The 27,195-nt window shown below is 47.0% G+C and overlaps 1 protein-coding gene across 1 annotated transcript in view; it reads right to left on the reverse strand.

The window, feature by feature from the left end:
* TBC1D22A (TBC1 domain family member 22A) overlaps positions 1-27,195 on the reverse strand; it is a 327,765-nt gene that overhangs the window by 190,587 nt on the left and 109,983 nt on the right. The window contains 2 exon segments of the mRNA XM_045552759.1: positions 17,737-17,812; positions 17,814-17,852. Of these exon segments, the coding sequence (XP_045408715.1) occupies positions 17,737-17,812; positions 17,814-17,852 (115 nt within the window).

Consider the following 27,195-nt stretch of genomic DNA (forward strand, 5'->3'; position numbering starts at 1 on the left):
AAGCCCCTCCAGCCATCTCCCCTCGTCTCTGTCCTCGGAATTAAATGGCATCCCTGAGCAGAAGTGCACAGAGGCCACAGAGACTCAGCGCTCTCTCAGAGACCAAGTCGTTTTCCTCCCACTGGTTTGGCCAAAGAAAGCCCGAGAACAGAACCTTTACATCCCTAGACTAGTCTCCAGGGTTTCCACGGTTGCCAAGCCGCCCTGAAAATCCTGGACAGAGAAGAACTTTTCCTTTTGCTGAGGAATGAAAGATATCACTTACCTAACAGGCCGGCCCACCTGACATCTCAGGACCTGCACCTCCCCTTGACTGTCCTCTGCTCTCTGCTCAGAGGGCACCGTGTGGCTGTAATCATGATTAACTTTTATTTCTTTGGAAAAAATGGTCCTGAAAAGAACGCCGCTTGCTAGAACTGGCCACGGATACCACCACCTCAAAGACAGGAGTGGACGGCCGACAGGTCTTAGGCAGAAGATATAATTCTTGGAGGGAGGAAACGCAGGTAGCAAAAGACAATGGCAGCCACCAAACTCCCTGCCTCCCAACAGTTCCTCCCAGAATGACAAGAAGGGAAACATCAGACTGCCCCAAAACCATGTCCTCAACACAGCTTGAAAACAGAGAATGCTCAAGCCTCGAAATAACTGAAGTGAAACAGAAAAACCCAGCATGTGATCGCGCCCTCTCTCTACCTCCACCCACCACAAGGCTCCACGGAGAGGGGGAAACTGTGGGGAGGAGAAAGGAGAGCTTGGAAAGTGAGGGAAGCTTCCTAAACCCCTTTATGAAACAAATACATACACCCCTAAACCTGAGGAAAACAGTATTTCCCCCAGAAAACCCTATGAACTATTATCACTCATGAATATGAATATAAAAATACAAGGACAAACATTGTAAAAATACTAATAAACAGAAAGAAACACCACATCTGAATTCTTAACAGGTCTTTCTCTTCCAGGCGGTGGGCTGCAGGGGAGAAGCGTGAATTCTGGGGTCGGCAGACCTGGCCACGCCACGAGTTTAGCCGCGTGGAGCTGCCATGTGTTGGAGGAGAGGTGGGTGGTACTGCCTGACGTGTCTAAGGATCACACGTGGTAATGTAACTAGGCAAGAGGCACAGTGTCTGACACAGTGAACTCAACAACAGTTGCAGTTATTTTCATTACTAAAGTCTCGAATTAACCAGCAGAGCACTTACACTTCCCGTAAACTCGCAAGCGGTGGCATGCGTGAGCCGGTACAGAAGCCTCTTAACATCAGAATGAGGCATTCCTTTACAACTAATCAATTTGCAAGCAGAGATTTGTTTTCCCAGGTGGTAACACTGAATCAGAAAGACAAAGAAAATGACAGATCACAGAAGATATCATAAGAATCTCTTAACTAAATGCCATCAATTTTTTAAAAATCCACCAACATCTCTAGGGACAAAATAAAAATAACGCATCATATGCAACAGCCAGGAGTGGGTAAAACTACACCTCAAAATTAAGCTCCATCAGATCACTCTTGACCACACTCCTGTGGGGCTGTAATTATCACACAAGGGTTCTTAATCCAGGCCCACGAAATAGAGTCAATGAAACTCCTGAAACCTGAAGTAAAGTCCAGGGCCAGGGATCTTTCTGGGGAGAGAGGACACACAGCCTCCACGACAGACTGAAAGGTGTAACCACCAAAACCGCACTCCTAGCATAAAGCTCGCACTCTCTGCCCCGGGCTTTACACCACTTGCATGAATTTATTCTTAAAAGTTTTCAAAGGTGCTGGATTGGTTACTGAAATTTCTGGATATTAAATTACATGGCATTTATATTAAGAGGGTAAAAAATGGAAGGATACCTCTAATGTATTTGTTTGTTCCCCTTAGAACCAGAACACTTCAGCAATTATTACAATTTAAAAACAAGAAATGAAGAGAAACTCAAAAGGAAATGAGCCAGGCTCGGTGGCTCACAACTGTAATCCCAGCACTTAGGGAGGCCGAGGCAGGAGGATCACTGGACGTCAGGAGTATGAGACCAGCCTGAGCAAGAGCAAGACCCTGTCTCTACAAAAAACAGAAAAATTAGCTGGGCGTGGTGACACTCGCCCGTAGTCCCAGCTACTCAGGAGGCTGAGGCAGGAAGATCACTTGAGCCCAGGAGTTCAAGGTTACAGTGAGCTGTGATCGTGCCACTGCACTCCAGCCTGGACAACAGAACGAGACCCTGTCTCCAAAAAAAAAGAAAAAAAGAAATGAATTGGGGAAAAAAAATGTGAAGCTGCATTTCAATAGAATAGAAATAGAACTTGTTCTCTGAAGACAAGAATTTTTAAGGGTCCAAATTAATAGGGATAAAAATGCCAACATCTCAGCCTTGAGGACGATATTCAAATGAGTAAGAACTTTGGCAGTATGTCATTAAGGAAAGCAATAAATTGGAGAAGTGAATCCTTTGATTTAACTATCAGCTGCAAGCATAAAATCCAGATGATCAAGTAATTCCATAGCAGGCTCTGAGACAGCAGCCTATGAAGCCGTCTATGGTCCAGGGGTAAAACAGGAGAGGACAGAATTCTGCATCTGAAATTGCAGGGCCTTACAAGTTATTAATACTTAACCTCTGTGCCCCTTCTTCTTAACTAAGGGCAGTATTACCCACCTTAGAAGGCTGCTGTGAGAATTACAGGAGATATACAGCAAAGGTAATTGAACCGTAAATTTGGCTTAGGTGAATTCATGTAGGTAGGAAGGTGGGAAGAAAACTAAGTTCCTTATTTATCCCCATAATACCATGCCATTCAAACTAGATGCTGGCTTTTGCTCTAAAGAAAGGGAAGCCATGATTTACATACAAGAAACAAAATGGATTAATTCTCAGATCTTTGGAGTCCCAGAGACCCCAAGGCCTAGCAACTTAAGAGATTTTGAGGGTAGTTTTGACTACCCACAATCTCACCTTAAAGCCTATCCCACCCCACCCACTACCATGTGCAAACAGCTTGCATCCCAGAATGAATACTCTAGAAATGTAAGGTATTAATACCATAAGACACAAAACGCTTCACCATAGCCACCACTGTGGCAATGCAGGAGCAGACGCAGGCGTGTGGTCTGACTGGGGGAGACAGTGCAGACGGCCCAGGGGAACCAGACAACGGGAACCAAGTCCCAGAAACAGCTCCAAAGCCAAAGAAAGGGCTGATTTTGTTTGTGGAGCACAGGCATATGTGGGTATATGTCATGTTTACGAGGAATACTAACACGTTTCTCTGCAGGAAAGCGTATTAGAGACTCGTATGACGCTGACTCACACTCTGCATTTCCACAGAACTGCCCAAGCTGACCCTTCTACCCGCCTTCCAAACGAGCTGGCACACGCCTCGGGGCTGGGGAGCACAGAGTTCTGTGTGGAAAGTCACGGCGAGCTGAGTCTAGAGGGGCTGCTTCTGCCACACCCGCACACACCAGGCGCAAGGACGGCAGTCCCCAGATTCCGATCCAGGTGCTGTTTTAACACACGCACGTGCGTGCACACACATCCTTGTCTTTGCTGACTTTCTAATTAGGCCAGTTGGATAAGGTACCTTCAGGTTGAAAACTCAAATGTCAATACTGGAGAGTGTATTAATTGCTCCTGGCTCTTCAACTAATTCACTGAGTCACTTAGCATCTTGAGCTCTGGCCCACGCTGGAACAGCCTCGCATGTGAATACTAAAGTATCTATGAGTGAGTGAAGACATTTATAAGCACACACACAGATGCATGCCTGTCTCAGGCCAATCAAAGACTATTAATAATTAATGTTCAGAAGGAACCAAAGACAGAGTGAGATGGCAATCTCTTACACGGCTGGTGACAGTACACATTCAAACATCTTTCTGGAAAACAACCTAGCAAACATTACAAAGACTTAAAAATTCTCACAGCCATTGATTTAGAAATGCCTCTTCCAAGAATGTGTCACAAGAAAATAATCCAAAATGCAATCAAAGATTTATTTGCTGAGATACTACATGTATTATCAATAACTGAAATAGTAAAAACCACACAAATGTTTTTCAACAGAAAACTGCCAAATTATGACATCTCCTTACTATTCTATTCTATGTACTATTCTTTCTTTTATAAACTGTGTTGTTGAGATACAATTCGCATACCACATAATTCAGTCATTTACAGTGGTTTTCAGTACATTCACTGAGTTGGGCAGCCACTACCACAGTCTAATTTTAGAACACTTTGTCCCCCCAGAAAGAAATTCTGAACCCTGAACAGTCAGTCCTAACGCCCCCACATTCTGACTTCTCAGCATCCCTGCTGCATTTGTCACCACCCTTCCCACGGGTGTCAGGTGGTATCCCGTACCTTCTGACTTGCACTCCCTAACAATTCGTGACCTTGTAAATATTTTCTCCCATTCTATGGAATGTCTTTTCACCTTCTTGAGAGTATTGTTTACAAAACAAAAGCTTTAATTTTGATGTCATCTAATTTATTAATATCTTTTTCTTTTGTTACTTTTATTTTTGGTGTTGTATCTAAGAAACTTCTGGCTAACCCAAGGTCAAGAATATTTACCCCTATGTTCTTACAACAGTTTTATGGTTTTAGCTCTTAGGTCTATGATGCATTTTATTTTTGTGTATGGGGACAGGTAGGGATAGAACTTTATTCTTTTGCATGTCAATATCTAATAGTTGCCCCAGGAGTATTTGTTGAAAAAGATAATTTTCTCATGGAATTATCTTGGCATTCTTGTCAAAAATTAATTGATCATAAATGTGAAGGTTTATTTTTAGACTTTCAATTCTATCTCATGGATCTATATGTCTATCCAAATGCCAGTATGACACTGTCTTGATTATTGTAGTTTTGATATCAGAACATCTGAGTCCTTAATCTTTCTTTTTTTTCAAGATTGTTTTGGCTATCCTGCGTTCTCTGAATTTCCATATGAATTTTAAGATAAGCTTGTCAATTTTTTCTAAGAATTCAGCAAGGGTTTTGATAGGGACTGCAATGAATCTTTAAATCAATTTAGGGAAGACTGTCATCTTACCAATATTAAGTTTTCCAATCCATGAACGTGGGATATCTTTCCACTTATTTAAATATTCTTTAACTTCTTTCAACAATGTTTTGTAAGTTTTTAGAGTACAAGTCTTACACTTCTCTTGATAAATTTATACCTAAGTATTTTATTCATTTTGATGCTAAGTAGGTCCATAATCCCTTTTCCAATTACTCACTGCAAGTATATAGAAATATAACTGCTTTTTGTATCTTGATCTTGCATCCTACAACCTCACCAAATTTGTTTTCATAGTTTTTTAGTAGATTCCTTAGTATTTTCTAAACACAAGGCCATGTCATCTACAAATAGAGGTAGTTTTATTTCTTCATTTCCATTATAGATGCTTTTTGTTTCATTTTCTTGCTTAAACTGCCTTAACTAGAACCAACATGATGTTAAATAGAAGTGGAAAAAGTAGACATCCTTATCTTGCTCCTGGTCTTAGGGGGAAACTTTCAGTCTTTCCCAGTAAGCATGAGGTTAGTCATAGATTTTTCATGGAAGCCCTTGAAAATATCAAAATGGACAAACTTTTAACTGCTTCAGCTGCACTGCTTTAGCTGCATCCCATAAGTTTTAGTATTAGGGAGGAAGTTCCCTTCTGTACCTAGTTTGTGGAATGTTTTTATCATGACACGGTATTAGATTCTGTCAAACGCTTTCTCTGCATGGATTGAGCTGATCAGTGGTTTTTGTCCTTTATTTTGTTAATATAGTGTATTACACTGACAGATTTTCAAATGATGTTATGTTTTGTTTTGGTAGAGATGGGGTGTGGCTATGTTGCCCAGCCTAGCCTCAAGCAATCCTCCTGCCTCAGCCTCCCAAAATGTTGGGATTATAGGCATGAGCTACTACACCCAACCAGATTTTCAAATGTTGGACCAATCCTGAAATAAATCTCACTTGTCATGATGCATAATCCTTTTAATATGTTGCTAGATTTGATTTGCTAGTATTTTGCTGAGGATTTTAAAGTCTAGCTCTATAAGGGATATTAGCCTGTAGTCTTCTTTCCTTGTGATGTCTTCATCTGATTTTGGTATCAGGGTAATACTGGCCTCATAGAATGAGGTGGAAAGTGTTCCCTCCTCTTCTATTTTTCGAAGAGTCTGTGAAGCAGCAGTGTTAATTCTTTGTTAAAAGTATGATAGAATTGACCAGTGAAGTCCTCTAGTCCTAGGCTTTTCTTTGTGGGAAATCTTTTCATTACTAATATAATAATTAATATTAATAAATAATACTCATTTAATATTAGCCAAATTATTAATTAAAATCAACTATTAATTTTTAATTGTTGATAATTAATTCAATCTCAGAGACAGAAGGAGGGAGACTTATTTTATGAAACTGGCTCAGGCAACTATGGGAACTAGCAAGTCTGAAATTTGCAGGGCAGGCCAGCAGGCTAGCAACTCAGGCAGGGTTTCCCACACTGCAGTCTTGAGGAGAATTCCTGCTTCTTTGAGAAACTTCAGTCTTCCCTCTTAGGGCCTTCAAATGATTAGATGAGGAGGCCCACTCACGCTGTGGAAGGTCATCTGTTGTACTGAAAGTCTCCTAATTTACATGTTGATCACATCTAACATACCTCATCACAGCAACATCTAGACTGGTGCTTGACCCCAAACCTGGGCACCATAACCTAGCCAAGTTGGCACAAAATTAACCATCACCATCAGTTTTGGTAATTTGGGTCTTTCTAGGAACTTCTCCATTTCATCCGTGTTACCTCATCTGCAGAGTTGCTCATAATATTCCCTAACGCTCTATATTTCTCAAATTACTCATGATTTTAGTAACTTGAATTTTCTCTATTTTTTGGTAGGGGGACCAGTTTAGTTAAAATTTTGTTCATTTTGATATCTTCAAAAAATCAACTTTGGTTTTATTGATTTTCTCTATTGTTCTTTTCTCTACTTCATTTATTTCTGTCCTAGTCTTCATTATTTTCTCCTTTCTGTTTGTTTGGGCTTTAGTTTGTTCTTCTTTTTCTAGTTTCTGAAATTGGAAAGTTAAGGATTTGAGATCTTTTTTAATATAGTCGGTTACAACTACGAATTTCTCTGGGAGCACTGCTTTAGCTGCATCCTGTAAGTTTCTGGTATATTGTGTTTTCATTTTCTTCATCTCACAGTAATTTCCAATATCCTTTGTGATTTCTCCTTTGACCCACTGGCTATTGAAGATATGTTCTAAAATTTCCTTATATGTGTCAATTTCCTCAAATTTCCTTCTGTTCCTGATTCTAACTTAATGCCACTGAGGCTGAAGAACACACTTTGTATAATCTCCACCCTTTTGGATGTAGTGAGGCTTGTTTGTGGCCTAGCATGTGGTCCATCCTAGAGAATGTTCTGGGTGCACTTGGGAGGAACACATATGCCACTGCCGTTGGGTGCAGTGCTCTGTGGATATCTATTAGATCTACTTGGTTCTCAGTGCCATTCAATCTTCTAGTTCCTTCCTGAGCTACCTTTTCTACTCATTATTGAAAGTAGTGTGTCACTACTTTTTAAAAACACATTTTTTAAATGTTGAATCGGCCGGGCGCGGTGGCTCACGCCTGTAATCCTAGCTCTGGGAGGCCGAGGTGGGTGGATCGCTCGAGGTCAGGAGTTCGAGACCAGCCTGAGCAAGAGTGAGACCCCGTCTCTACTAAAAATAGAAAGAAATTATCTGGCCAACTAAAAATATACATACAAAAAAATTAGCCGGGCATGGTGGTTCATGCCTGTAGTCCCAGCTACTCGGGAGGCTGAGGCAGTAGGATCGCTTAAGCCCAGGAGTTTGAGGTTGCTGTGAGCTAGGCTGATGCCACGGCACTCACTCTAGCCCGGGTAACAAAGTGAGACTCTGTCTCAAAAAAAAAATAAAAATAAAAAATAAATAAATAAATAAATAAATGTTGAATGACATTGAAAAATGCTTAGATATTATGCAAAAAGCAGTACTGAAATGCATATGCATAATAAGACAGCACTGTGTGGAAGAGTCTACAGACAGAAAGGACTGGAGGACATCAGCTGGGTGTTTCAGTGACAGCTCCTGGATGCGAAGCTATACCATTATTAAAGTTTCCAATTTTGTAACAGTAAGTCCATTACTCTGATTATTTTCAAAATGGTTTTAAATAGAAAATATGAATCCATGTTAGTCGTCGGCTAGGAAAGGACATGACACCTGCATTGTCAGTTCAGGGGCAGCAAACGTGTAGCCCCCGACTCTCCCCTTCTACTCGCCAGCATCCCCAGAGCTCTCTGCTCCCCGCTTCTCTCTCAGGGGACTAGAACTGCCACAGAAAACTTGCTGTGCTCAGATGCTTTGGTTTTCACCCTCAATGTTTCTGAGATTAGCTGTGGACTGCAAAAGTGCCCTAGCTGTGAGAAGCACTCAAGGAAACCGTGCAGAGGACGTACTTAGCAGTCTCAGTTCACACGATGCACAGTAAAAACAAAGTATAGTGCAGAAAAATTTAAATGCAAACAAGGAACATAAAATCATTTCTAAAAGTGTAATTTATCAATGAGAAACTAATAGCAGCTCTTCTGTCCCTCACTGCCACTCAAATCCCTATTAATACTCTGATAATGAAAACAGGAGAAAGAATTTCTGAGCTACTGAAATTCGGCTGATGGGAAGTTCTCTGACTAATTTCTCTTGCACGTCCCAACAGGCTGTGGGATGCACTTGCCAGGCCAACTGTGCCCTCGTCACCAGTCCAGCAGGGCTCCAACTGCAGGAACTGCAGGCTGAAATGTCCTCTTTGGGCAAAATTACATGTTTAAAGACAACCTGTACTTTGAGAATCTGACTTAAAAACAGGAATATAAAATATTTTTAATGTTCTTAAGTAAATATCTTGTTCATTCCAGTCCCGTTCCATATTTGCTTTCAAGAGTAATTTATTTCAAGAGAAAATGACATAGAAAATCAAATCAATTAGAGCTTAACTATAGTGATGGTGAAAATCAATTGTAAAATACTCTTCTTCTTCCAAAACGTAGCCATCATCATTCTGCCCATGCAGCCCAACCAACATTCAATTACCCTGAGGTATCAGCCAAAGTGCCCAGTCAAAATTGTTTCTAAATTTAAATACCATACAGGCATGAAAGAAACTTCTCTATTGTTCGCTATGCTGAAAATATTTAAACTAAACTACAATTCTCTTCTTAAATTGTGCAATTCAAGGTGATGGAATAATGCTCCTTAATTTTAAATCAAATTTAACATTCTTAAAAGAAATATGACAGTCACTGTGTGAAAAGTACATGCTTTACTTAAAAATTACACCATGCCTAAGGCAAAAAAAAAAAAAACTAAAAAATTCAACAATTGTGGAATGGTTTCATGAATTATGCTATATTATCTCAATAGAATATTATGTACAGAAGGTTGAAATGATCTTTAAAAAGATTTCTTAATAACATAGGGAAACACTTCTATTATAAGGTTAAATGGGAAAAAACATGAAACAAAATGTTATACATAATATGCTCTCAACTATGTAAATACAACGCACGGAAAAAAGCCTCAGAGGAAACAAACCAAAACAGCTGTTATCCACAAGTGGCAGCGTGGGCTGCCGCCACTGCCCCGTCCCCAGGAGCCTGTCTGATGGGAAGGCACGCAGAACAGGCCCCTCTGAGGGATCAAGAGCAAGCAAGTGCCTGGGACCCGGATGCAACGGACTGTTGGGAAACACAGCTTAGGTTCAAGGGTAGATAAGCCCTCCTTCCTGCCAGCCCAAATGTAGACACTGGGGGCCACATACTCAACGGTGCCAAGAGAGGCAGCCACAGGCAGAGCAAGAAAAGAAGGAGGGCCTAGCCCCACTCTGGGGAACCTGAATGGTTGATACCTTGGCTCCACCCCCAGGAAGGAAACTGGGGCCCAGGACTCCCCCCAGGCAGCTGGCCACTCCTCTGCTGGGAAGGGAGAAAGTAGGACGACTCTTCCCTGGTCTTCCCAGGGTGGCTGTGTGGGGACAGAGAAGCTGCACAGTGAGGAGAGAGGCATAAATAAATGTTCTTTTCAATGGTGGGACGGTCAAATGTTCTCACCTTCTCTTCCACACTTGTCTGTACTTTCCAATATCTCTACACTATTTATACTAACAGTATTTAATAGCTATGTTTTTTAATTGCACAGTAAACACAAAACTTTTTTGTAGGGATCCAATTCAATAGACATGTAGTATACTGAACTTCTGCCCTGCGCAAAGTATGACACACACGTGAGACGGTCCCTAGCTTCAAGGAGCGCATAACCTATCGGTAGTGGTTCAACAAGGAGAAAGGAAAACTGAGCACACGTCAGTGGTAAGCCAAAACCGAAGCCCAGTCTTCAAAAGTTGTAAGAGATATTTATAAATTTTACCTTTACATATATTCCTTTAAAAAAGTAAAGATGTAATTGTCATAGGACTTGACTAAAAGATTATTAAAATAACGGAACAGTACTCAGTTGTCAGCTTAGGAGAAAACACTGGTGTGTGCGTCTACTCCAGGGGACAGGAAAGGTGCCCTCCTGAAACAGGGAACGACTCCCAGCCCTGGAACAAAGCTCATCAGCACCGCAGGTGAGCTGGCCTCTACAGAGAATAGCAACTCCCAGGAGTTTGTTTCTCTTCACAAATAATATGGTTACTATAGTCAACACCCTTCTTTATCTGAGTTTTTATCACAATTTACGAGGCTGTGATAAAAGGCTGAACTCTACATCCTTAAAGTAATACAAAATTTCGCCAAAGTCAAAAAAAAAAGAAAGTGGTAACAAGCGTTGATCAGGATGTGCAGCACACGCTGGGAGGCTCCCACCACTTGGGAAAACTGGTCTGGCAGGTCCTCAAAAGGCTAGACAGAGTTGCTGTACGACCCAGCAAGCCACTCCTGGGTATACACCCAAGAGAACCGAAAACATATGTCCACACGGAAACTTGGACATGAATATTCATCGCAATGTTATTCTTATTAGTCAAAAAGCAAAAGCAATCCCAATGTCCATCAACTGATGAGTGAACAAATAAACAAAATGTGCCACATCCATAAAATGAAATGAAATAATGACACCTGCTACTCCACGGACGAACCCTGAAAACACCGTGCTGCGTGAACGAGGCCAGACACAAAGGCCACATACCGTATGATTCCATCTATGTGAAGTGTCCAGAAGATGCAAACCCATAAAGACAGACAGTAGATTAGAGGATGCCTGGAGCTGGGGGACAGGGCATAAGGGAAGAATGGGGAGTAACCACCAGTGGGTACAAGGTTTCTCTTAGAATGATGAAAATATTCAAAAATCAAACTGTGGTGATGGTTGCACTTCTCTGTGAATATTCTCAAAGCCACCGAACTTTATACTCTTAGTAGGTGAACATTATGGTATGTAAATTATATCCCAATAAAGCAATTTTTGAAAAGCAGCTACAATTCCAATTGGGTGCCAACTGGGAGTAGGGGTGGGACAGAAGGACAGCGACCGCCGGCAGCTGCTGGAGCCAGACGGCAGGACATGGGCCCCTCAGACAACGTTGTTCACTTTGTACGTGTTTGAAACTTTCCATAAGAAAAAGCTCCTTGAAACAAAGCTGTAATAGGCCCACAGCTCATTTAGTCCAACCTTCCCCCAGCATGGAAATGTCCAAGCACCATGTCTGAGGGACAGTTTACTGCCACCATCCTTCAGCCCGTTTTTGGCAGGTCCCCAGGGACATCCACATTGTCAAACCCTTGGACTGATCCTCAGTCTGTGCCTCTGTGGCACCAGGCTCTACGGACCCCCCCGCCCAACTCTGGCCTCTTCCCTGCCTCTGAAGCCACTTCCTCCCATTTCCGTTCCATGACCACCCACCGTGGCTTGGCTCACTGGACACACACATGCCTCCTGTCTCCATCCTCGTCTGCTCCAGGCCCCTGCAGCTGGCAGGGTGGGGAGGGGCAGGGCCCATGAGGGAAGTCACCAGGTGGGCTCCAGGAAAGCTTCTGAGAACACACACCTTCAGCTGACCTGTGTCCCCACCATCTCCCTCTTCCCATGCCCACAGTGGGGACCCAAAGCAGGTGTGGCCACCACTTTATGTGGAGGAAAGCCACAGGCTAAGACAGTACGAGATACAACACGACGACCACTATGCCACCAGCAATGAGTACTGGACGCTTACCACGTCTCATACGTGGTTCTAAGATCTTTTTTTAACCTCACTCAGTCCTCACAGCAATCAAAGAGATCGGTGCTGTTTCGATTTCCCAAGTCCACGAAGAGATCACTAATGTGCCCAGGGCTGTCGGCAGCCAGGAAGAGGCAGAGCCTGGACTTGAACCCTGGCGGCTGGGCCCAGAGCCACATCTTTCACACAGAGCTCCTCACGACAGACGGCCTCGGCGGCAGCAGGAGCCTAAACACGTGACGTCCAGACTCCTGCACAGCAGAGAGCCGTGATCCTCCCCGTGGGACAGCCACCATGTCCACTCCTCAAGTCAAACGCTGTCATACCCCAGAGAGCCCTAAAGTGCTGGCGATGCACAGGACTCCGCGTGGTCACCGTCCCACGCTTCCCTGGATGGGCACGTCCAGACCCAGGTTCACACTCTGCACACTGACCTCTAGGACAGATCTCTTCCCAAGGTCTGGATCCCCCTCAACACTCGTGCTTACTTGCCACCACAGAGCCAGCTCACAGGTCCTCAATCACAGCCACCACCCCGCCGCCTAAACCTGCTCTTTCTAATCTACATCCTCTCTTGGAATATGGTACCAACCACGGGGCCAGGGACCCAGAGGGGACGCAAGACCATCCCTTCTTGGTCACCCTCCGCCCACACCCATCCACCTCCGCTCCCTCCACATCAGCCTCTTCAGCAGCTCGTGTACCAGGCCCGGTCCTCTCCTGCCTCCACCTGCCTCTGGTCTGCACCCGCACCCATATGCCCGCACCCACGCCCCCACCACATCGCTCTCTGCCCACCGTTCCCTGTCTTTGCTATGACAGACAACCTGTAAGATGGCACGAATCCTATATTATCCTTATCCTAGACCTGCCTTCCTCAATGGCCTGACCTAAGTCCAAAGACATGCTTACCTTGTCTGTCTTCCTTGCTACAACCACAAGCTCCAAGAGGGCAGGAACCTCTCACCTCCAAAAGATAAACCTCAAAAGTCTATTGTGTGGCTTTCCCTAGCAGAGCACGCCCTCTCTAAGGGCGCGCTGACTGGAGTCTCCACACACCCTGACTACCTGTGGGCCAAGGACGCAATCTCTGTAAGAACAAGCACCCACGCTTGGCTCTGACCTGGAATGAGCATATTTAAGCTTCAGCAAGTTTACCATTTGTGTTCCTATAGTTTCTTACTCCCTAAGGCTTCCACCCTGAAATTCATGAATCCCTAAACCTTCCTGGCATAGAGAATTTTTCCTTGATCAACGTCTCCAAGAAAATTATGCCCTCCCATTGCAACACTCCACTCACAGGGTTATCTCCCCAAATTTCAGTGATGCCTAATAGTATCTATCAGACCCTGCTATCTTGACATGCTTTGCACACTGTTACCCCTACCTCTGAGATCACGAAGGGTCTCCATCTCCTTCTCCAGTGATAGGCACCTTCAGAGCCCAACTGAGACCAGTAGGTGCCATTCAAATAAAGGTTAGTTAGAGATTTGTTCCATGTTTCCTTGGAGAGGTTGTGGCTAGCACTAATGAGGAGTGTGCATGTGCATGTGTGTTTCTAGGTGCATTTGTCTGCATGTGTATGTGACATGCGTGTGCATGTACGTATGTGTGCACATGCACACCTGTGTACAAAAGTGTTTTATGCACATGCATGTGCTAAACTTGCATTGTAGATTCTGATCCTTCGACAGGAGGACCAGACTGCCTTTCCCTAGAGGTGCAGGCGCTCTCTGAGGAGACGGGGCTGTGTGGCACATACTCCTGACTCACGCCAGCGGTGTCCTGGCACCTGCAGAGGCCAGTCAGACCCTCTGAGCACTCCTCGACTCGGCTCTGAACATTGATCCCCCTCTACAAATCGTTTCTCTGACCCTGATCACTTTGGCCAGCCTCCTGTCCAAGATAAACATCCCGTTCCTTGTCAGGAAGCAGTTAATCCAGCTGGATAAGCCCAGGTCCTCCAGACCAGATCCTGTGTATCAACCTCAAATAGCTCTTCTCTTCCCGTATTCTTCTGTCCAAGTCAAAGAACACGGCACTGAGAGGCCTCTAAGTGCCAGCACGTGCAGAGCCAGGACCTCCCGCTGTTGCTCAGGAGTGGCCACTTCCTACCTCCATCAGCCACCAGCGTGCCCCTCCTCCCACAGGAACCAGCGGGGGCGCACAGTGGGCCGAGAGCTGGGTCTCTGAAGGCTCGGGCACATGGGAAGTGCTTGACTCCCAGAAAAATCCCAGCTCCCCCTTAGGACACTGCAGATCTATCTGCCACTGCCTGAGGGCCCTGGAGAAATCCCGCGCCCACAGGACTCCTTGTACCTTCATTAACTGGAATTATTTTCCGTATTCCAATTTGAAGAAAGAGGAAAATCCAAATAACCCAAGCTCACCCCCAGAACCAGGCCAACTACAGCTCTCGGGAGGGGTGCACGTTCGGGCTGGTGCACGGCGCCATCTGCACTCCACGTGGCTCAACAGGCACCAGCCTGAACACTGCGATCGAAGGGCTGGGAGGGGCTCGGGTATCAAAACACAGGATCTTACTGTCAGGGTTCTTGCTGAAGGAAAAGAGTGCATCCTAAAGGTCTTCAACAAGCAAAAGAACTGAGGTTTACATGCTTAAGGACCCAGCAAACCAAGAGTTCAGCAAACCAGAACAGCCTTTCAAAAGAGCGCTTGTGCCTCTGCCGGTGACTACAGCCTGTGGAGACACTTTCTGATCCTGCGGTCCCCAACCCCCCAGCCAAGGACTGACTGGTACCGGTCCATGGCCTATTAGGAACCGGGCCACACAGCAGGAGGCGAGCGGCAGGGGAGCAAGCGAAGCTCCCCATCACTCACATCACCGCCTGAGCTGGGCCTCCTGTCAGATCAGTCACTGTCTCCCATCCCCCCGGTGGGACCATCTAGTTGCAGGAAAGGAAGCTAAGGACACCCACTGATTCTGCCTTATGGCAAATTGTACAATTATTTCATTATACATTACAATGTAATAATAACAGAGATAAAGTGCACGATAGCGCATGAATCATCCCCAAACCATCCTCCCCACCCCCTCGGTCTGTGGAAAAATTGTCTTCCATGAAACAGGGCCCTGGTGCCAAAAAGGTTGGGGACTGCGGTTCCAATCTCTTCTCCACACAGCAGCCAGAGTGCATGTGCAAAGACAAGGACCTGAGCATTTTGGTCAGTGGTTCTACGCGCCCCTGAGATTTGGCTGCAGGTTCCTCCTATGATGCGCCAGCGCCTCCAGCCCAGGTCGCCCCCACCCTTTCCCCCAGTGCCAGCGCACCTCACTGCCACTGTCGTCACCCTGCACTTGCTCTGCAGGCTGGCGCTCCTGCCGCTCCCTCTGCACGTCCAGCCTCAGCCCAGCTCCTGCTCGTCCCACGAGATGTGGCTGAAACACCGTGTAGTCCCGGGAACTGCCTTTGACCCCCAAACTGAGACAGGTCCTCACAGCACCCTATGCTTCCTCTTGGTGATGTGAATATTAATTACTTTAATTAAGCTTTTTAATTAATTGTCTAAAATCTGTCTTCCCTTCGACAACCACAAACTCCAAGAGGTCAGGAACCAGGCTTCCCTTGTTCTCCTGTGTCCCGACCACAGCAGAGGGCCAGGAGATGTCAGTCAGTGCCTGCGGAATTGCACTGAGGTCATCTCCACACCCCCGCGCTCTGCACGAGACCTGGCCCCAGGCAGATGCTTGGTGCAGGTCTGCACGAACGACAGAACTTCAGCCCCAGAAGGAAGCTGGACAACACACCAAGCAATTTAAACAAAGGTTTCTTTACGACATGAAAGACGGACTTGGACTATACTAATGAACATTCCCCAAGCCTGGGAAACCAGATCTGAAAGGACTACAAATGTACCAATCACATTTGAAATCCAGGACATCACTTAAAATGTCCACTAAATAGTTAACTGAAGGAAATAAATGATACATTTCACACAGATGTTCCAAAATGATACTGTACACCAACGCAATGCATAGTTATGTTCTTATGTGGACACAAATGTGTGTGCGTGCATGTGTGTCGATACATGTGTGCTCGCATGTGTGTGTACAATGGCGCTAGGAGGAGGCGAGGAGAGTGTCTCTGAGCTCATCTCTGCCACCTGTAGAACACAAATTCCATTTTCTCCAGCTCTTCTTTCTTCTGGACAATTAACATCATGGTCATGTCCCTTTGTCCCATCCTGCTGACAACCAGGCAAATGCATTAAGAACTACTTGGGTCTTACAGCATAGGCTGATAGTAAAGTAGTTAAGACAAACTTATTTACCACATTAATTAAATGGTCTATTTAACATGGAATATCAATTCTCTAATCACATCTCAGTTGAACTTCTTTCAATTAACAGCTCTGAAGTCTACTGACAGAGGTCCTACTGTTCTAGGATCATTAAGAGCACTTTCATTATCTGTCCAGGGAGGGCATCAGAGGCAGAAGGCGGGCGCTCTCAGGAGCACCGCTCCCCTGCTTAAAGGATGATTAGGGAGGAAATGCGCAGTGCTCATTAGTTGCTTAGCAATGAAACGACCTCCTATGAAATCATAAATGGAAACAAAGTGTGAGAGGGTTGCAATAAAACTCACTAAATGGATGTGTTCTGCTCCTCAGAGGATAATCTGTCCGAGAGTAAACCTCATCTCTCCAGAATACAACATGGTGGGAATCTAGAGCAGGCTACAAACTAAAAGAGCTAAAATCACGATCTAAGAAAACCAAGCAACACCAAGTCAGGAAGGTTTATGGGAAGACAAATTAAAATCAGCTTTAAATTGAAATGCTGCAACTAAACAGCGAAGCCCTTCCTTTAATATGTATTTTTTATTCATAGATGAATTAATAAGTAGATCCCTCACTTAAATTATCAGCATTTTTTAAAAATTTAAAACATGTCAAAACTGGTAAAGTTATATTCAAGTTGGCTGTTATAAAGAAAAAATGTGCAATACTCAAAGAGAAAAGCATAGCCCAACCTAAACCTCTGTTAAACCAATTATTTTGCATGGAATTAATATTCCCATGAAAAATGTTACTAGTATATCAAAAGTAGGAAAGTAATAAAATGCCACAGAAATGCAATTAAAGAAGATTTGGTTTTTAGCTCATAAGCAAGACATCCAACTAATATTCTACTACCTGAACCTTGTCCATTTAAATCCAAATCACTGAAGAAGCCGTTAGAAATAAACACACTCGCCAAAGATACCACATTTCTCTTACGATATTGTTTAAAAGAAGACATTAATAATTACAACTGCATCTTAACGTCCTCATTAGTTGAGCACGTGAGTTTAAAGACATTTTTGAAGCTGGCATCAGTGACAAAACTATTATTCTCCATTGCTACTTGCCATTGCTGACATTAAACTGAATGGCATCTTTCAACACTGCTATAATTATGCATACTGACACACGGTAAGTCCACTGAAGTTCATGTTCAATGCTGGTGAGAAACACTATCGTGATATCCTACCTATGTGTTCGCAAATGAAGACCACAAAGAAAGGAGTGACGAGGTCATTTATCCCCTGAACGTATCCGCTGGCGGGGGTGACGAATCGCCCATATAAACAAGATCCTTTCGAAAATCTGGAAGAGAATGAACAGGTGGTAAAGCAAAAGGTGAACACAGTGTACACACTAAAATGCAAGCGTTCTTTTACTTAAAACATGTACCATCAATATTTGTCACCATCTCTATTAAAATACAAACATAAACAAACATCGAGTGCTGTTTTAATTTTTTTGTAAAATTCCGATTATCTTTGCTATTTATTCCCCCATGTACAACATGCGCTATTTCACCAGGCCCTGGGCTCAGTCCTTCCCCACAAGCTGGCTCGCACATCACATACTCCCTTCTACTCCAGGCCCCTTGGGTCGCGGCTGGGGGGCCTGTCAGTGATGTTCTCCTCAGTGGTGAAGGGATGGGTAAGTGGGTGGACGGATGGACAGGTGGATGAGTGGAAGGATGGATGCTCTAAATTTCCCTCATAAGGTAAACAGAATTCTTTATACTCCCAGAAAGTTATCACCATCCAAAAAGACACAGCTGAGCATCTTCCCATCACATACAAACCCCCCAGGCTCTCCATCGCCCAGGCGGCGCAGGCCGGAGTTACCCCAGCCTCCTCTCTCTGCTCACAGCACTCACAGTCACTGCTCCTTCCTCTTCACCGTCCCTCATCCCCACCAACCCTGCTCCATCTCTGTTCACAGACGGTTTTACCAAGATGCAACATAATCCCATCACCACAGACCACACCCACACAAGCATGTGCACACGCACAGCTTAAAGACCTTCACAGGATGCACACCTCCCAACGACAGAGCCCACGGGCCTGGTGCAGCGCTCTGGCCTCCCCTCAGTCTGGTCCCTGCCTCGGGGACCCCCCAGCCAACACCCACGTCCTGGCCACCATGAGCCTGCCAGGCTATCACCCACACAGGTCTTGCTGCCTGGAAAGCCTGCCCTCCTTCCCTCAGAGCCTTGATTTAGCTACTAGGTGTGTAAGTATGAAATGTCCGATTTCCTTAAGTACTAAGTTTAACAGTTGGTATCTCTGACATTTTACTTTACACTTCTTGTTTTATTTTTATTGTGAAGGTACAGCCTCAGTCTTGGAAAGGCACGTTTTGGCTTGTGATTATCTGTCAAAATTTTTTAGAACAATTTTTGTGAAACCATGGATAAGTCAAAAATTCGTGTTACTTTCAAATGTGAATTCCATCATGGAACCAATGCAGCGCAGACAGTTCAAAAAATATCAATGAAGTGTTTGGGAAGGATGTGGCTAATGAACACACAGTAGGTTGATGGTTTGAGAAGTTCCATTGTGGTGATTTTAATCTTGCAAAGGAGCTATGTGGGTGACCTGAGACCAAGGTGGATAATGATGAGCTGAAAGCTGTAGTGGAAGCGAATCCATCTCAACCTATGTGTGAATTAGCAGCAAGGTTTGACGTTACTATTCCAACAATGTTGGACCATTGGAAACAAATCAGCAAGGTAAAGAAGCTAGATAGATGGGTTGTGCATGACAAACAAGCGAAAGGAGAGAAATCGTCTTGGAGCTTGCCTTTCTTTGCTGTCATGACATAAAGGCGAACCATTTCTACACCATATTGTAACATGTGATGAAAAATGGATGCTTTTTGACAATTGCAAGTGTTTGGCACAATGGTTGGATGAAGGTAAAGTGCCTAAACACAGTCCAGAACTTAATATTCATCAAAAAAGGCTAACGGTGTCTGTTTGGTGGTCCAGCACGGGTATTCTCCACTACAGCTTCATGAAACCTGGTCAGTTGATTACAGCAGATGTCTACTGAAACCAACTGGATGAAACGACGAGGATTCTTGCGATTACGCAGCCAAGATTGGTCAATAGAGACAGGTCAATCCTCTTCTAAGACAACGCTCAACCATGTGTCTCACAAACAACACTGCTCAAACTACAGAGGCTGGACTTGGAAACTCTCTGTCATCCACCATATTCACCAGAACTTGCACCAACTGACTATGACTTCTTCCAGGCTTTGGACCACTTCTTGCACAGAATAATATTCAATTCTCAACAAGCTGTGGAAAGGCCTTTCGCAATTTCATCACCACTTGCTGTCTAGGCTTCCTCGCTGCTGGTATAAACAAGCTACCATAAGGATGGCACAACTCTGTCGATAGTTTAGGCACATACTTCGATTAATCACACTGTTTCTTGTTTGAGATATGATAAACTACACTTTTGACTTGAAATTAGACATTTCATATCTAATGACCTAATAGCTTTCAACGTTCACTTCAAGCACACTTCCTCAGGGAAGACTCCACTGCTGTCTGCTGCCTCTCCACGGTCTTTTTGGAGGGATAAACCACTTCCCACTTTGTGTCCCTCTGGTCTCCCACCTCTCCACAGAGTCGCCTGCTGCTGGCTCCACCCTGAGCCTCAGGCTCCATGCTGGCCAAGGCAGGGTCTCACTGCTCTGTCCAGCCTTACACAAACAAGGCACACAATGAAGTCACCAATGAACACTCCCACAAATGAATGGATTACATTGCTTCCAAACAAACAGAACCTTGCAGAGCCACTGTAGTCATACCCTGGGAAGTCAATCCCTTCCTACACTGCCTACAACCCTAAATATTATTGGGTCTGGTAGTCCAGATCCCCAAAATCAGCATCAACCTGGGATATACAAAGAAGAGACCTGGGGCCCAGACAGGTGAAGTCTCTTAACCCAGGGCACACGGTCTGCAGTGGTGACACCAGCCCCCACACCAATTCCCACACCCGTGCTCCATCCACTATGGCCGCTCAGATGAATGACTAACCCAGCAGGCACCAGATAAACACTGGGTGAAGAGGTAGCACATTCACACATGTATATTCATACACATTTTTCATTTTAAGTCAACAGCTTTCCAGAGAGAACTCAGAACTGAATATTTAAATAAAAGCAAAGACCAAAATCACTCAACATGGCACCATTTAAGAATTTCTCCTGCACAAAAACTTAGCAAATGATAAGGATGATATTCAATAAAGCTGGAAGCAGCATCCTATGGGCAGCCCCTCGGCACCCCAGCGAGAGGGCAGGAAGCCGAGCTGCAGTAGGAAGGTACCCTGGACAGCAGCAGCTCTGCTGCGAGGCACAGAGCGGCAGCCCTGCCCTGCCCAGCCACCGGCACAAAGGAGGCCCTGGCAACAGCACGTGCCTGAGCAGGGCGGTGACAGGACTCAGGGCAGCTTAGGTGAGTGGAGCACGCAAAGGCATTCGTGAGGGTAACAGTCCCTAGAAGCACTCACCTGGAAGCCTCTTAGGGGCCTCTGCACCCCGACAGAAGCAGGAAAGGACAGGACAGGGGCTGCATGGCAGCCAGCAGGAGCAGTGACAGGAGGAAAAAGGCACGACGTGGTGGCTCACACACTGACCATGGAATCACGAAGAGATGGGGAAATTCTGCCGAGCCTGACTCCTCACTAGGAAGGCCCAGAGACATCCCTGGAGCCCCACCAACATCCCCCCACATCCATCCAGAGGGCTGTGCACACTGGGGGGCCTCCCCTAAGACAGAGAGGCAGTCATGCAGCAAGGCTCCCAGAGTGCTTGCGGGGTGTGTGCATGGTTTGTGTGCGGGGGTGTGCGTGGTATATGTGTGGTGTGTATACATGTGTGTGTGGTGTGTATGGGGGGTACTATGCGTGGAGTGTGCATATGCTGTACATGTGGGGGGGTACGCATGTGTGTGTATGGTGTGTATGGGGGGATGTAGTGTAGGGACGGTACATGTGGTGTGCGTATGGTGTGGGGGTGTGCACGTGTATGTGAGGTGTGTATTTGTGGCATTTAGGGTACGGGGTTGTGTGGTGTGTGTGTGCATGGGTGTGGGGGCCATGCACATGTGTGTGAGGTATGTATGCATCTGTGGGGTATGAGGGTACTATGTGTGGTGTGTGTGTACGTATGGTGTGTATGTGGGGTATTTGTGGGGTGTGGGGGAGCGGTATGTGTGGTGTGCGTATACGTATGTGTGGGGTGCAAGGTGTGTGAAGTGTGTGTCTGCAGGATGTGGGGTATGCGTGGGGGGCTACACGTGGTATGTGTGTACATGTGGGGTACGTGTGGTGTGTGCATGTATCTGTGTGGGGCGTGTCTGTGCGTGTGTGTGAGGAAAAAGCCAGAGCTCAGCGCAGGGGGGAGGCGGGAACCTAGGCGGTGCAGCACCCACCATTTCCCTGGGCCGCACACGCTCGCACCGAGCCCCACGCGCTGCACGGACGCGGTCCCGCCCCAGCGCAGCACTGGAGAACCCCAGGGTGGCCGAGAGGGCTCACCGGCTTCGCCAGGGAGGAAGGCCGGGAGCTTTAGTCTGCTCAAGGGACCCGGTGCGCCACCTACACGGGGACCCCAAAGGGACTGTTTCCTGTGACTCCCAGGCCCCCAGAAGCCTGTGAAAGGTCTGAGAAAGGTGTGGGGGGAGAGACCCGAGCTGGCCTGGGCCCGACTCCATTCGGCCGACTGCTCCACAGGGTACCTGTGTGGATTAAGTTCCCCCGAACAGCACTCGGGACAGAGGAAGAGAGCACACGGGGCAAACGCAGGGCACTGAATGGGGTGTGGGGTGATGAGCCTTCTCAGCAACCACGCAGTGCGGAGCACCCCAACGCAGCACCTTCCGAAAGTGATTACGCTCTTGCCCTCTCCCAGGCCAGGGTGGAGGGTGCTGCCCCCCGGCCTCCAGGAAGCCTAGACTGATGCACTAGAGAGAGTGTACTTGCATTACTTTGGGGAAAAATTTAGAGTCAGATTTATTATTAACTAAGGAAAGCAATCAGTCAGTTCAAATTATTTAGATTTAACTCTACTTGATCTCTCTTGATAACCTGAAAATCAGGTTTTAAGACTTTAATCCCAGTAACACGTAAATAAAGGGGCAGGTATCTCAAGCATCAAACAAAAACGGCTTCTAATAAGGCAGGCAGGCTGCAATAGCAGCTAAAAGAAACTGTCCCGTGGAGACACGTGACACCGGATGTGAGTCTCGCGCGGCTACTGAAGAGTCATGCGCTTTCCTGTCATCACTCCCCAGGGCCAGCCTCCTAGAGAACCACGGGGAGACCTGTGGACCCCACACGCCATCACCACTGGAGCGACCTCTAACCCCTTCTCCCACCTCCACTGCCCACAGCCTGGCCACATTGTCTCCTGCCTGGGCCGCTGGGACAGTCTCCCAGCTGGTCTTCCTACTAGCACTCCCACGTTCTGCATCCCACCAAGCAGCAGGGGGAACTGCCAAAAACGTAGAGCACATCAGCTCACAGCCAGAGCATCTGCTCCCTGTGGCTTCCCAAGACACTGGCAGCACAACACACTCCTGCCAGGACCACAGGTGCCTGCCCTGCTGTGCCCTCTCTGACCTCAGCCCTGCCCTGGGTCCGCTCCCATAGCACAGCCACTCCTGTCCCCACCTCTGGGCCTGTGCACTGTGGCTCCTTCCACCGGGAACTCCCCTCTCCCAAACTTTCATGGCTCCTGTGATTTTCAGCCTAAGACCTTAATTCAAATGCCTTCTCCCTGGGGACAACTTCCTTTACCATCCTATCTACAACAGCTGCCCCTCTACCGTGCCAGCTGGCTCTAGCCTGCAGCCCTCACTTGTCTCACGGGTTGTCCCCGAGGAAGGGTCTCCACCGCCTCACTCACAGCTGTGCCCTCAGTCCCGCCTGGTGGGTACAGAGGATCAGGAACTCTTTGTCAGCTGAATGTAGGTGCCAATGACCCAACCTCTCCCCACTGCCCTGTATTTGGAGCCCTCGCATCCTCTGTTCTCCAAGTTCTGTGCCACTGGCAGGTACCTGGCCCCAACCTGGTGGTCTGTCTGGACAGACAACGCTGTGACGCCTGCCTGAGCCTGTGACCAGCTTCCCATTCTGTTTCCTCTACTGGGTGATGCTCCAGCCTGCTCCTCAGATGCCAGACAGTCAGACCTCAGCGTCCCCCACTTGTCTGACAGTGAAAAAAGGACCTGGGGGAAAGGGGCAGAATGGCTCTGTCGAAGGCAGATGGGAAGATAGGAGCATTTGGGGAAGCAAGACTTCAGAGAGGGGAGTGAAGACCGATGAGGAGCATGTCCCAGGGAGGAGGGAGAAGAGGAGCCTCCCACACAGAGGAGAATGTGCACATGCACACACATATACACAGAGCACACGGGGAAGAGCACACACACACACACAGAGAAGAGCACACACACACAGAGCACACAGAGAAGAGCACGCACACACATGCAGAGTGCACACGCACAAAGAGCACACGCACAGAGAAGAGCACACACACACAGCACACACACAGGGCACACAGAGAAGAGCACACACACGCATGCAGAGTGCACACGCACAGAGAAGAGCACACGCACAGCACACACACAGGGCACACAGAGAAGAGCACGCACACACATGCAGAGTGCACACGCACAAAGAGCACACGCACAGAGAAGAGCACACACACACACAGCACACACACAGGGCACACAGAGAAGAGCACGCACACACATGCAGAGTGCACACACAGAGAAGAGCACATGCACACAGAAGAGCACACACACAGAGCACACGCAGAGAAAAGCATACACACACAGGGCACACAGTAAAGAGTACACACACACATGCAGAGCACACACAGAGAGCACTGAGAGAGAGAGAGGAGTGAACACACACATACACACACACACAGAGCACACACACACACAGCCACGGGCTCCAAGTTTGTTTGGGAAACCACACATGGCTGAAAAACAGAGCGAACAGCTTTCCATGATGATTTGGCTGCACAGGGGGAGAATTATTCATATTTCTCCCTGAAAAGACTTTGCTATTTCCAAGCCACAAATCAAGGATGTGGGCTAGAACCTGGCAAATGGAAAGCAAGGCCAAGTGCTCTGTGTCCACCCTGAGTGTCACTGAGAAGAGGCCTGAGCGTGTTTCCTGCTCCAAGGATGTGCTGCCGCAGGTTATCCGCAGGCCCGCTGTCCCCTGTAGACGCGGCGCCCAGCCAGCTCAGCAGCTCTGAGCGCACGCCAACCCCAACGCCAATTAAATCACTTCCACTAATCGCTCACAGCAGTGTGTCCCCCTCCCCTGACATTTACTCTGGGCAGGCACTCCTAGTTCCTCATGTAATTACAGATCCAAGCTCCTCTTCTGGCCTATTATTTCCCTATAACAAAAGCTAGTAATTTAGAAAATAAGAACTTCTCTGATTTATGTTAGTTTGAGTGGGGGGGAAGGAAAGGTAAATAAATTGTTTAAATTTCCTGCAGCCCCCCTTCCTCCTGTCACACCATAGACGAGGTTCCACCCTTGGCTAAGCCAACCACAGGTCCCAAGACACACGGAAGAGGCTTGGCAAGGAGCAGCCGCCGAGCTAAGACGGCAGGCACAAGCCCACCTTTAACAGCGCCACCGACAGAGCAGCCTCCGCCAGACTCTGAGGGGGAAAAGTCCCCTCATTGCAATAATGTAAACAAGATTTCCCTAAGCAGCGAATGTCTGGGGACCCTGGAAGATCACCACCAAGAGGATGGAGAAGGGTTGCTCATCCCTGCCCTGCCCATGGGCTGAGGAACAGCCTGCAGGAAGCCAGCAAGGCAGCAAGAGGCTCAGAGCTCAGGGCCTGGAGGTTCAGGGTACCCCAAGCCACACCCGAGAAGCTCCCTGGGCTCTAGCCTTAGGGACCTCTGCCCCTACTCAGTCAGTCCCCGGTGCTCCACCTGCTCCTGCCCTCAGGGCACCGGCAGGCTCCCCTCTGACTCCCTGCTCCGAGCCATCTGTCCTGGGGCAGCTGCAGGGGCTGGAAGATCCGGGACAGGGCACCTCCAGGACACCCAGCACAGACGCAAATCAATCAGCTGCTTAATTCACTCAGTCACTAAAGGCTCTGTGCAGAGAGGCGATAGTCACAGACCCAGAGAGCTCCACGCTGACAAGCTGTGAAGCTGATGAGCAGGACGACTGGTTTCCATCGGAAACGACAAGAGGGGTCTTAAGGGTTTCTTTGTCCTTGTTGTTTCATTTTCACTGACGATGACTTATTCCTTTATCTTTTGTCTTAAATCACTTCATATGAGTTATGCTTTTCTTTTGTTTTGAAATTGCAAAAACTATTAAATAGCTCCAATCCCAAAGTCATTTGGTATCATTTTTAAAACTCCCTTCTCCCCAAATCATCAGAAATAGCACTGTGGGGCCGGAGCCCGCACAGCCTCGCTCTGAAAGCCAATGTCCTCGTGACCCTCCACTGGATTCATAGCAATGTCCTCCAAGACACGAGTTAAAATGTTTTCTCATCTTTTATCGCCACCGGGCAAACCAGAACAGGGCGCAGGGCTGAGAGAGCATTCTCGTGGCATCCCTGAGGATTACCCTGGAATTCTGCTGCCCTGTGATTTCCATCATAATGAGCCCTCCACATATCAGGTATCAGTGAAACCCTGCTGTAAGAAAAAGAGGTCCCGTCCCCAACACAGAGGGACGTGTGCTGTAGGACTTCTAAGCCCTGCATCACATAATTGTACGGCTATTTTTCAAAGAACACACTGAGCCATTTCTAAGCTTTTACTCTCAGACTGGTAAAAAAAAAGACAAAAAAACTATAAATGACTGATTTCATACCACTTTTTCCAAATAAGCACGTCCAAAGCATAACAAGGTGACACTTGAAAGGGGCACAAGTGACGCACGCTGCCTCCCTTGAACCCACGTCCACTGCCACGCAGGGCACGCGGCGGCACCTCGAGGCAAGCTCTGGGCCACCATCTGCTCTTCCGGTTTGCTCCAAGTTTCCCCCACCCCTCAGTCCCGCCTGCTACTCGGTGCCTCCGTGGCTCCCTCAGATGCTCTCAACTAAACACGGAATCAGATAAGGATCTTTTAAAAAACATTAGTTTCCTCATCCCTCCATGGAGGTCGTCTCACAATGATGGTCCCACTTCAAGGAAAAGTGGCTCCTCTGAGCTTCCTCTTCCCACCCACTGAGGCAGGAACGAGGAGGAAGTGGCAGTGCAGTCCAACGAGGAAACCGCTCAGTCTGCCCACACCCCCAGGACAGCCCAATGCCTCAGAGCTTCCTGGGGACCCGCAGGGCCCTTAAGACTCAAGCTCAGAGGAGCAACAGAGGTGAGAATGAGGTCAGAAGTCCACCAAGGCAGAGCAGAAAAGAGTAACAGGTCACCAAAATCAAAGGTCAAACACCAGAGGGACCAAGCCAAGGATCCCAGAGGGGAGGCCTGGCCAGGGCAGGGAGGGCACACAGGCAGGAGGGCTGCCTCAACGGCAGGATGGCCCCCGCTCCAGAGGCTGCCCACCCTGCACCAGAGGCAACTGGCCCTGCAGGCTGGGGCTCGCTCGGCTACTCTCCCGCAGGTTCTGGACACAAAG

Source organism: Lemur catta, chromosome 6 (assembly GCF_020740605.2).
Source record: "Lemur catta isolate mLemCat1 chromosome 6, mLemCat1.pri, whole genome shotgun sequence".
NCBI lineage: Eukaryota > Metazoa > Chordata > Mammalia > Primates > Lemuridae > Lemur > Lemur catta.